A 12530-nucleotide genomic window follows, 5' to 3' on the forward strand; every position below is an offset into this window, starting at 1 on the left:
AGCCAGGGATCATCAGCAAAGGTGGGGCCATCCTTCACCTCCAGCACTCCGAGAAATTGCCTTGGAGATTGAACTGTGCCAGGAACAGCCAGGTGTTAAATGATCTGTGTGTTGGGCACCTGCACAGGTCCTGATCCCAGGAGAGGTGAGCATCTTCCCATCCCTCCTCCTGATGTTTGCAAGGGATGGGAGGAATCAGTGCACCCACGTCGTGGACTGGAGCAATTCCCTTCTGTGGTTTGAACATGCAAATTGTCTCCAGTTCACCCCAAAGCAGGTGGATCCATGTCTTCACTGCCCCACAGGCAAAATACCATTATCTGGATGAACAGAGTTGTCCCTGTAAAAGCAGAAGACCTATTTTAACTGGATTTATGGGACAGGGGGAAAGTGATATGTTCAATTGCATGACAGCCAATTGAATAATTAGCAATTAAACTTTGCTAGGAAGAAGAGGAGGCCCTCTTTCTCTGAGTATCTTTTCAAGTCTTAAACAGGACTCAGGCCTCAGTGAACCTGGGAGCTGCACTTCTGTACAGGACTGAAATTCAGGCAGCTCTGGACCAAGTAAAAAAAAATTTGATTTAGAATCACAGACTTGCTGAGGTTGGAAAAGATCTCTAGGATCAAGTCCAACCATTAACCCAACACTGTAATACCAAAGTACTCTATTCTCCTGGTGTGTTTAGCCCCTCAGCTGTAGAAATTATTCTTGAGGAAGAATCATAAGTTGGTTCCTTCTCAAGTAATAACACATTTCTAGGTAGAATATTCACCTGTTCTTCACTTTTTTTTTTTTTTTAATGTTTTATGGTCCCACAGTTGTGGTGGCACAGCTTTGTAAAAATACATCAGTGGAATTACAGATTTTAGTGGAAAAATAATAGCACAGTTCCCTTTTCCTTATGAACTATGTAACTTTTTTTTTTTTTTTTTTTTTTTAATAACAGCCTCAAAATCTGAACTTCTGATATGAAATAGTAACTTGTTTTTTTCCAGCAGATATTTCAAGCCAGGGCTTCACTTCAAACAGCTCTGCAGAGTTGCACAGGAATTTCAGTTCTTTGACAGTTAAAAGAAGATGTCTGGTGACTCCTGCACAAAAGGTCCTCCACAGGGCTCTCTCCTCTCTTAGAGAAATGGCTTTTGCTTTGCCATCATGCTGCCTCTGCATGTCCAACAAAACCATATCTGCAGGTCTTGCTTTCAAACTCCTGTCAAAGATGAGGGTGTTAAATAAGGTACAGACACATAAAGTGCAAAAGCAAAGGATAAGTCATGAACTGGGATGGTTTTACTGCTGCTGTGGGACATTTAAGCTAAGAAATACTCTGATTTCTAGCCCCAGACTTGTAAGAATTTATTGCTGCCTTGCATCTCAAATAAATTCAGCTACTGCAATGATCATTAAATGGGGAGAGAAAAATCCCTGCCCAGCCTGAAGGTGAGAGTAGCAGGGAAATGTAGTTGGGAAGAGCCCAGGGTGCTGAGCCTGAGTTAGCAGAGGTAATTTTGTGTAGGAGGATCTGCTCCCTCCTTCCTTACACTACAACTCTCAGTCTGAACAAATGCATGTTCACTGTGAATGGAAATTTCCATCTCTCATAAATCACCTGCATCCTGACAAGTTTATTAAAAACTATGAAGGGAATTCAAGCAGATTTTTTCCACTTCTATTTACTTATACCAATCAGAAGACCCCTGTAGGTTTGTTTGCGCTCATTTCTATTGACCTATCCATCACAACCTGAATCTAATCTGGTTACCCTTTCCTCCACCTGCAAAATTATGTCACAGCAAAACAGATTCACAGAGGAGGACACGGGCCGGTCTGCCTCGATAGCATCTTTCCCAGGAAACTCTCAGGAAACAAGAGGAGTCATGAAGCAGCATCTTTTTGGAAGAATTGGAAGAATTGCATTTGGAAGAATTGACAAGACTTTAAAATTTTGTCATGAGTCTTTAAAATTTTGTCACAAGCCTAACAATGGCCCCATGGGTACCTGGGTGAGTGCTTACCTCTCTGAGCCTGGAACATTCTTCTTGGAATCACAGACATTGCCAGTAAATAATAAATGACGAGCAATCTTTTCTTCCCAAGGAGAATGGGCCAAATTTTGAGTTCATGTGATCTAGGGAGAGCTTCTCTCTCTGACTGCAGCAAATCTGCTTGTTCATATCCACACCCATGTAATATTTGCTTCCTGATAAATAAAGACAGGCACCTTCTGAAGGCTGAATGCACTGGTGCAGTAATTGCTGGGGGGGAAAATGTATGTGTGGTCCCCTTTGATCCTCTCTAGTAAACTCACTTTTTTTTAAATTCACCTTTCACAAAGGAGAGCCACATGGGGAATTGCCACCTGTGCATGGTATCAACAAGACACTCTGTATTTATTTCCCGCCTTGAATGACTCAGAGATTCAGAGTGCTTGTTTTTAACTCCTATTTGGGAGCCAGTGTTAATTTTCCTGAGCAATAATAAATTTCAACATCCAGAACAAAGCCATGGAATGCAATTTTTCCCCCCTATGTTATCATTTAGCACCTTAATTAAGCAATGGCTGAGATAGATTTTAGCCTTCCTGTGTTTATGCCCAATGTACATGTAAAGAGCAATTCTATTCCCCCTTCCCAGCCTCAGGTTTGCTAAAAGTAACAAAGCCGAACTCTTCTGGGCTCCAGTCCCCCACATTCCCTTGTATAACTCTAACAGCACTTCTCTGCCCCACTGAGCATTTTCAGTGTTTAACCAGAATTTTTCATCAGTATTTGTTTGTAACCATCAGCCTTTTAGCTAACAAGGTAATTTCTGAAATCAACCCAGGACAGAAGTCTGCAATGCAAAACACAGTCTGATTTTGACTGCTCATGGCTGTCAAGATCACCCTTCTCCTTCCCTACGGCATCCCCTCCTGACACTTCAATACTTTATGAAAAGCAAAGCTCAGTAGCCTTTTTATTTTCATTTTATTCTACCAATTCCCATCTGCTCCTGTAGATTTCCTTAAACTTTTTTTATTAATCAAGGTTTTATCTGCTTGCCTCATAATTTCTCTCATGGCACCATACCCATGACATCTTGACTCCAAGTACTCCAAGGGCTTCTCTGGCTGATTTTTCTTTTGCAAATCTTAGTTATGAACCTCTGTTCATCCTGCATAGCAGAGGCAGCCCCATTTCTCCCTAGAAGGCGGACTTACTCAAGTCTCTTGTGACTGGGGAGCTGTGGGAGTACCTCTGGCTAAATGGCAGCAGGAAAAATGTTTTCTTTTAATTTGCACTATTGGTGTAGTATGTGAGTCATAGATGTGTGACTGCTGTGGGGAAAGTGGGTGGGAGGAAGCACTTGAGATGAAGAGATCTTCTTGATTAGATAATGATATCAGAATTAAAATTTGAGCTGATTTCCTCAAAGTCTGGTGTTCAAAAGAGACAGTAGTACTACCAGAATTTTACACTCCTTCAGGTTTTTAAGCTGGCACGTGAAAACTCAAGGAGTAGTTTTTGGGAGTTTTTCTCTCTGCGGTTCATCATATTTCTGTATTTAGTCTGAAAAAAGTTGTAAATTGTATCGTTTTTGAAGAGAGAGAGCTGTGAAGAAGGTTTCTAGCTACAAGGAATAAAAGGGGTGCTTCCCCAGGCAGGTTCTTTGAGAAGGTTACAGCCCACCTCTTCCTAACTACGCACCGCAGATTTGCTGAAGGCTGAGAAGTCAAGCTGATGTTCTGCTGGTAACTCTTCAGTAATTGTGTTTAACCTGTGCCAAAAGTGACGCTTTTTCACTCAGAGTAATGATGGTGTGGATGCCGGTTCCTCCAAACAAGCATCTGTGGCATTAGGAGAAAGGAAATTAGACCTCATGTCTAACTTGGCAAATGAAGAATATTTTGTGTAAAGACATCTGCTGTTGAAGTCAGTCCACTGCTTGGATGTTACATATATTTTTGTTGTTGTTTCTGAGGTTTTTTTGGCACATCTATAAAATGTTCTAAGAATTTTTGGTGGTACTGTAGATCATAGACCTGTTGAAGTGAGTCCAGAGGAGGCTACGAAGATGCTCTGAGGGCCTGAGCACCTCTGCTGTGAGGAAAGGCTGAGAGAGCTGGGGCAGTTCAGCTTGGAGAAGGCTCCACAGAGACCTCAGAGCCCCTTCCAGAGCCTAAGGGGGCTGCAAGAGATCTGAAGAGGGGCTCTGGGCAGGGGCATGGAGGGACAGGACGAGGAGGAATGTCTTCACACTGACAGAGGGCAGGGCTAGATGGGATACTGGGAAGAAATTCCTCCCTGTGAAGGTGGTGAGACCCTGGCACAGGTTGCCCACAGAAGCTGTGGCTGCCTCATCCCCTGGGCTTGATTGGATGGGGCTTGGATCAACCTGAGATAGTGGAAGGTGTCCCTGCTCATGGCAGGGGCTTGAAAGTAGATAAGCTTTAAGGTTCCTTCCAACCCAAACCATTCTGGGATTCTATAATTCTGTAATTTTTATACTGGTCTGGGGTACTTTATATCACTGCATCTAAATTAGAGGGCTGTGCAAGAGAAGTAAAAATGTCACTAAATTCTTTTTACAGCTCCCTCATAAAGGGAACTGTGTGCAGAGGGACCTCAGTGTGAATGACAATTAGCTTTGCTGGACTGAATTATTTTTTCAGCTAAAACAAAAAGACTCATGAGAAGGCATAAATTGCAACCTCGAGGCTGAACCTCTTTAATATTCAATGAACAAGGAAAATGAGTCTGACTTGCTGGTGGAGGGGCATGCAGGAGGGAAAAGGAATGAAAGCATAGGCATCCTTGGTCTTTCAGTTTTCTTAGACAGACTCATTCTGCAGCTCTGTCAATCCTCTAAACCTGACCTTGGTGCCTGCAGCATCCTCCAGTGCTTTGGCTGGGGCAGAAGGAGTGAAAAGGGGGAGGAGAATGGGGCAATGCAGAGATGAAAATATCCCAGTCACAGAGGGATTGCCAGAATGCTGGACAGAACAGTAACTGCACAGGTAACTTCACTCGGCCTTGCACACACCTGACGGTGTCCCCAGATTATAAATCTGGCACACTTATAGATTTAGAACTCTTTCTAGGGGAGCTGCAGACATGGCAGCCCCTTGGATCAGATGCTGACCAGAGGAGAGCTCCAGCATGTAGGGATCTGGCTTCTCCCTTGTGAACAAAGATAAGGAAATGAGCAGTTCAGATAAATGAGAGAAGAAGGTCAAGACCATTTCCCTGCTTAGAATCCACTCCCATTTCCCTGTGCACTGTGGAGAAGGGCGCCCCCACTCTCAATATCTCTCAGTACAAAAAACAAAAAAAACCAACAACAACAAAAAAACCCAAAAAACCAAACCAAACCAAAACAAAACAAAAAAATGGAGAGAGCTCTGCCACACTCCCCGTGCAGGTGCTGAGCACCAAGGAAGCCTGGCAGAAACGAGCAGAGCCCACTCCTCCTTCTGCTTCAGACACTGCAGCTTTTGATTCCTGTCAGTGGGCTTATCTCACCCTGACCCAAATACCACACGTCCTGCAGGGCTGCATGCACCAGCCAGTGTCACCGGGCTCCTTCGTGTCAGCAGCCTCACCCCACTCATTCCCAGCATCCCAGGAGCCCCACAGGCACACTCCTTGATGGAGCATCTTTTAATCCTGCACCTAAGAATACGTTAAGAGGGGTCAGGAAGAAATAGATCACACTTGGTCTTCTCAAAGCTGCACTGGGCAAACAAATGCCACGTATTTCCCTGGGCCCATATGGAGGAAGAAAGGCTGTAAGCTCACAGCTGACTGACTTGTAACCCACCAGGACAGGGATGGGAGCCAGCTGCCATCTGAAAGCAAGCAGGGAGAGAGCAAAAGCTATGGGGGAGCAGATAGATTCCCTTTAAATGGTTTAGCTGCTCACAGAATATTATAACATTCTTATCTCCTCCCAGTCCCAGGGCCTTCCTGACACTCATGTGCTTTATGATCCTGCTCTCACTAGATAAATATTTAAGAGCAGAAGGAGCATAGAAGAGATGAGTAACAGGGGCAAATACAACGTGTAGAGGAGTGCAATGCTGCTGAAACACCAAGAACCAGGGAATCAAAACCAGCAACCTTAGAGAATATTCACATCTCATGAAATACCAATGCAATAATTATTCCAAGGTACAGGAATAGACATTTAAAAGCTCTGACAGAACTTTTAAGTTACCATTGAGCCTTTACTTAACAAGCAGCAGTTTAGGAGCAGAGTTATAAAGTTTCTGCAAGGTACAAGTGAAACCATGGAGAAGATATTTTGAAGTCATAGAGGATGAGAAAAGACTTATGTAGATGTTCTGACAAAGTTTTGTCACCTGCCAGCATGGCACTCCTGATTTCATATCCCCAAGTTAGAGTTAAATTACTTTCAGTTCAAATTAGCACAGTCATTTGGGCTGGCTTTCAAAGCTCAGCTCAGCAGGTGGACTTGTTATCTTCCTTGAAAAGCAGCACCATGTTGAGCAGATCAAAAGCTGGATTTACATTATCCAGTCAGTTCCCAGCCATGGAAAGGTCTGGTCTGCACCTGTCTCTGCATCTAAACAAGCCTGTGACATTCACCCTGGAGACCTCTCAGCTTTCTCTCCAGCAAGGGAACATCAGCATGACAAACTATGCAGAGATGAGGAGGGAGGCACAGTCCAGGCCAGGGTTTTGGCACACAGTTACGTCCAAATACCTGAACAACCTCCTCAGCAGATATGGGTCCTCAAAACACCCATCAATGGCTTATCTCATTAAAGCAGTCTTTGAAGCAGGCAGAAAAGCTGACCCCTGAATCCTTGATGATTTGATGTCCAGGTTCCTCACCCAAGGGACACTTTGAAGAGAAATTAATGGTTTAACACCTTCCCCTGCATTTTACTCAGGCAGAGTGAGCTACTTCCCAGGTTTCACCTGCCTAGAAACACCCATAAGTTTGCTGCTTTTACTAGTCCAGATTTCCTACTGCTGCTTTTTACTTTGCAGATGAAGATCAGAAAGGAAAGGTCTTCACAGCCTGTGTATCTCAGAGCACAGCTTGTGAATGTGTTATTCTGCTTTCTTCAGCATTCTACTGTAATCACACTAAAATATTTTAACAAGTAGAGCTCCGTATTAGTTATTTCCCCCCACCCTTATGTGAAAATCAAAAAATGGATGTCCAACCCCTCCACAAAGTGCTGCTCTATGAGTGAGACTTACCAGGGACACTGAGGGTGTCACAAACCTTCACTCCCCATATGCACAGGGACCCTGTTATTGCCAGCTGTGTAGCAGCAGCAGGAATCAGCAGAAGTTGGCTTTCTCCAAGCTTCCATGTTCTAAGGTATCACAGAAAGTGCTGCTGTGATCCCAGTAAGGGGATGGTGGCCATGAGCAGCATCAGCAATTCAAACCCTGCCTGAAACCCTCTGCTTCTCTCACATCCCAGCGTGGCTCTCTCAGTTGGTCCCACCCACCAGGTTAAGACACCCCAGCTGCTCAGCAGCACTTCCTGCCAAATATTTGGGAAGTCAGAGCAGCTCTGAGGAAGTTGGGAGGTTTGCTTGGCAAGGTGGGATGTGAGAAACAGATGTGGGTTTTAGAGGTGTGTGTGCAGGGGTACAGTCAAGATGATTGAGGACTGGGATTGAGGCTTGGGAGAGGGTGATGCAGGAGAAGACAAGAATGGGAATATTGGTCTCTATTGATTTAGGCTCTTGAGAATATTTGTGTTCTTCCAGAAGGTTTATTTTGCTTCATTTCCAAATATGCAGGAGATGTAGCTTTTAAATTGCGCTTAGGGTTCAGCATTGCAAAAGGCCAGTCTTGGATATTACTGCACTGGGGGTGTGAGGGAAGAACACATTTATGGGACCAGGGGGATGGGACATTAAATGAGCTCATTTTCAAAATGAACATGTTGGGCCCACACACTCATCTTGCAAGCAATAAGAATTCTGGTGGTCAATCTTTATCCTCAAGGATGCTTTTTATGGCCTGCACTCCCTTCCTCAGGGACACAGGGAACTCCAAGGCAATTAAAGCTGGGGATTCATGTTGAATTTTAACTCCTGGCTGCAAACTGCACAATCTAAAGCAAACATATTCCATTTTATCAAAACCAATATATGTTCTTTTAAGACATTCAGTTTCTCATTAAAGAAAAATGTTCCCATCTAGCTGCAGGTGGCATTTAAAAGCCAGTCTACTATTTTTAACATTTAGATATAAAGCTTAAATGAAAATAAAGGTATTTGAGACTGGTCACAAGAATTAACTAGCCCATAGCATTAGCAATGTTTCTACCAACTCCTTACGTGCATTTGGGTCTTACATTTAGATTCAAACAGAACTGCAGCCTGGCCTTGGACAGGTGTCACTGTGGCCATGTGGAACTGAGACAAAGGTGAATTAATGAATGATTCTAAGGAAAGACTTCAAATTTAAAAAGTTGGAGTAAGTGTTTCAAAATCCAGTTCTTGGTATAAAAAGAAATTCATAAAACCTTTGTGATTGAAAAAGAAAAGAGCAGCCATTTGGCTGTTTTGATGTTCACATTTTGATGTTCATATTTTTATACAAAAAAAAAATATCCACAGGTGTGCTCCACAAATGGGCAAATCAACCACTTAACCAACTGTTTGTTTTGAAGCTCTTTGGGTAATGTTCAACAGCTGTTTCTCTCCTCTGATGGTTCTCAAACACCAATTTCCAATTTTTAAAAACCTTCACCTTTGAACCAGAGTAAATGTTTGTTTCAGCTACCAGCCTCTGGATTTGATATTGATTCTGTTTAAAGCAGATTTCAGAGAAGAGCTTTGGGTAAGAGAGCAACTGGTGATAAATAAACTGAAAATCCCTTTGTGCTGTGCTGCTCATGGTTTGCACAGTGAGCAATCACAGGAAGAGACACTTGTTCATGAACCTGATATTTGCTACACCACCACCAAAAATAAACAAACTGTGTGCAGAGATCTTCCTTTTGTTCCAAGAAAGAACATCAAGACAAAAAAATTTAGATGAGCTACTTACTCTTATTTAAGTACTACTTTTTGGACTGCACAATGATGTAAGGGCAAAGTGTGTGCAGATGTCCAGAGGAGAGAGAAAAGGAAAAATGCTCCTTTTAGCTCAGTATGTCCCCAGTTCCCACATGTTAAGGCAATCCCAGTGGTGACAAGAAAGAGAACTTTTTACATTTAGTAACATTTATTTCTGCATTCGGTATCAAGTACATAAGTGCAAATATTCAGAGTCCATAATTAAGTCCATTAGGAACTACAGAGAATGTAATACAAATCGTAATAAATTGAACATGCTGGAACTTTCCAGTTACCATACATGTAAATCAGCCTGTCAATCCTTTACGACAAAAGTACTGGGTTTTGTTTTCTTTTTTCTTTTTTTTTCTTTTTGAGTTATACAAAACTGATTACCATAAGTACCGATTACTGTTTATTTTATTTGTGCTGGAAAACACTAAAACATCAGTCTACAATTCTATATAGTTAATAAAGATGAATCCAACCAGCAACCCAGTGACGTAGAAGCAATTTTAACTATTGCATCAAGTGCGCTAAGCAGGAAAGCCCCTAGCCACATGTAACATTAAAAGTTATAGAAGCAATGCCAATAGAAGAAGGAAAAACACTAAAATAAAAATAATAAATAAAGAGATCAATATTATTTAGGCTCTCACCATCATGCACTTTATAAGCAACACAAAAAACCACATCTAGTACACTTTTCTCTTTACTATACTTTAGTGCTTGACACAAGTGATTGCAAATATTCTAAGTGCAGAAGCAGCAGGGGAAAAGCACTGCTTCTGAGTTTCATGTCTCTAAGATTATGGTGTTGAGAAAAAAAAAGAATGATAAATTTGCAGTAAAGTGTAAGAACAGAGCTGTTTTCACTCCAGATTTCCCCATTATGCACTAATTGTAGTCAATGAATTCTTGGTGTCTGCTTTACTCTGCCTTTCTCTTAGCACCTGGGATTTTAGCTTGAATCCTAAAAAATAAAGAAGGAAAAGATTATATGGTGAGACAGTTGTTCCATTCCACTGGTTCCCCACTTGGACTTTTATTTAGGGACAATCTCTAGTCGATGATCAGTGTGTTGGCTCAAATCCAGCGAATTAAAGTGCCATTTGAAACAAAAGTGGTGCCCATCTAGCTGTTTTTACAGGCCCAGGTTTTGGTGGTTCATGTAATCTTGGGGTAGGTTCAGTGATATTCTCCCCCCAACATTATTTCCCCATGGTCTGTTGTTTATAGAAAGCCAGGAATGGAGTCTGAAAAATGAATTTTCAGTACAAAATTTCAGAATTTCACCCAGGTCTTCTGCCTGTTTCATAGGGGCTTAAAACACTGAAGATCATCGTGCTTCCAGGTACGAGCTTTCTGTAACAGAGTAGTGTCCTAATTGTTCATTAATGCTATTAACTGCTTGAATGCAAAAAACCAGGCTTGGAGTGGGCAATGGGGAGGAGAACTCATTCATTACTGTTTGTCCTGGCCAGGTACCAGTGTGGACACGAGTCCATGACTGGGCTGCTCTGTCCACAATTCCCCCAGATGGCAGGAGAAGAGAGAGAAGGATGGAGTGCCTTAGTCTGCACTCAGCTGGGAGGGTCTGCATTTCTCCAGGGATCTGCCCTCCCTCAACCTCCCACATTCCAGGATCTGGAGAGGACACCACTGATAGGACACAGAGTCCCCAGGACCAGCCAGGTCCCAGCCACCCCCAAGGGCACCACAAGCTCACACAGTCAGCTGCTGAACTCACTTTGCCACGACCGTGTTTATGTGGGTCCGCACCAGCCCCAAGTACTGATCAATCTGTGCCTGCAAAGAGCAAGAGGAGACCCAGTCAAGTCAACGAGGCAACAACCAGGCAGAGCCACCCAAGCCACCCCAAATGCACCCTGCAGACAGACCTACCTGGTACTTGTCATATACAACAGGGAGAGTAAACATAGACACCACAGCTGAGGAGAAAAAGAGCACAGCGTTATGTTCCTGCAGATCAGATTCCCCCAGAGGAGAGACCTACTTTGGTGGCAAACACATTATCGTGCCACTTGGTCAGCTGATCCACCAGGGAGCTTTGTATTAATATGCACTCTGCTCAAGCCTCCCAAATATGGAATTTACCCCACTGCTCTGGGACTAGGAGCTGCAAAACCATAAACTGCAAAGTAGCTCTATCAGGACGGACAGCATAACAGAACAATTAATATTTACTAGGAAGGGAAATAAATGTTGGTGGTTTAACTGAGGGGAAGGCATGCCAGGCATAGGCTGTTTTGTCTAAGTTGAAATCTGGAGAGAGTTCAAGTTAAAAACAGATTTTTAAAAGAAATGTTGATTTTTTTTACCCATTATCAGAAGAGTCAGGCCATTGAAGAGGGCTCCCACGTAAGTCAGCAGCCACATTAGTACTGCAAACTAAATTAAAGATGGATCATTACATCACCTCCAGTGCCAGCATAAGAAGAAAGTAGTTTGCTTAACTAGCTAACAGCACATTAGCCTTTTGTAATGTGGACAGGAGTGATTAAGGCACATTAGGAACTAGGTAGTTTTTCTAGGTGTATAAACCCCATTCTCTGTTCTGCTTCTCACCCTCTCAGCTCAGCTTTCCTGTCTATTTAGGACTTAAATTGCATCCATGTGGGACTCTGCATTGAGAATGGCATAGGCAGATTTCTGCATCAAATTTTTATGATGGCAGGGGTCATCCCAAAGAGGTTAAACAGAGCCCTAAAGTGACAATCCCAGGGACTGATAACACTTAAGACTGAAAAATAGGTACATTTTCCTAAAATTCTTTACTAATTTAGGAGCCTAACCTATGTCTGCTCTCTTGAAGATCCCGCCTTTGCTCTAAAGGACACCTGCTTGAGTGAAAGGCTAAAAATCAATAGTTATTTCAGCAGGGAGTGAAAGAAGATCTTCCATAGTAGGAAATGCCACCAGAGGAAATCCAGATTAACAGAGGGGAACATTATTTTATAGCAAAGCCAGAGAAAGCATAATGTTGGGATGCTTCTAGAACTGAGGTGGAGCTAAGCTGGTTCTGCAAATTTATACATCCTCTATTACCTATCAATGCATTCAAATGCCAAACCTCTAAAGTGCTGGAAACAGCTTTTTTAAATCAAAAAGCAGAGCAGCTTTCATATTTGGAGCTACACAAAACTAGGTTTCATGACAACCCTGTCAACATGGGAAGCAGCTCTTTGAAATGTAGATTGATCCTCTAGAGAGGGGTTAAAAATATTTAGAGCAATCCTACTTTTAAAGAATCCACAAGGTCCTGAACGAGAAAGAGTCTCCTCAGCTCTTTGACTGTGCTGTTGACGTATAGCTGGAGACAATCTGTGTATTTCTGGATCTGGTCCTGTGAAAGATTCATCTCCATCTCCAAGTAGGCTCTGCCAGAAACACAGGTCCTGTTACAAACCTGGGAAGTTTCCCCTGCTGTTCATGCTCCATACCCATCCACCCCATCCTTCCCTGCTTCCCAGA

The 12530-nt window shown here is 42.8% G+C and overlaps 1 protein-coding gene across 3 annotated transcripts in view; it reads right to left on the reverse strand.

Annotated features, from left to right (window-relative positions):
- Nucleotides 1-9185: 9185 nt before the first annotated feature.
- RTN1 (reticulon 1) overlaps nt 9186-12530 on the reverse strand; it is a 117283-nt gene continuing 113938 nt past the window's right edge. For 2 of the 3 annotated variants that reach the window (XM_066321605.1, XM_066321607.1), the window contains 5 exons: nt 12298-12436; nt 11378-11447; nt 10941-10987; nt 10786-10844; nt 9186-10008 (listed from right to left, as the gene is read on the reverse strand). In XM_066321605.1, the coding sequence (XP_066177702.1) occupies nt 9966-10008; nt 10786-10844; nt 10941-10987; nt 11378-11447; nt 12298-12436 (358 nt within the window). In that variant the 3' untranslated portion in view covers nt 9186-9965. The remainder of the gene's footprint in view (nt 10009-10785; nt 10845-10940; nt 10988-11377; nt 11448-12297; nt 12437-12530) is intronic. The other variant, XM_066321606.1, reaches the window with a different exon arrangement.

The sequence above is a fragment of the Sylvia atricapilla genome, chromosome 6 (genome assembly GCF_009819655.1).
Source record: "Sylvia atricapilla isolate bSylAtr1 chromosome 6, bSylAtr1.pri, whole genome shotgun sequence".
Classification (NCBI taxonomy): Eukaryota; Metazoa; Chordata; class Aves; order Passeriformes; family Sylviidae; genus Sylvia; species Sylvia atricapilla.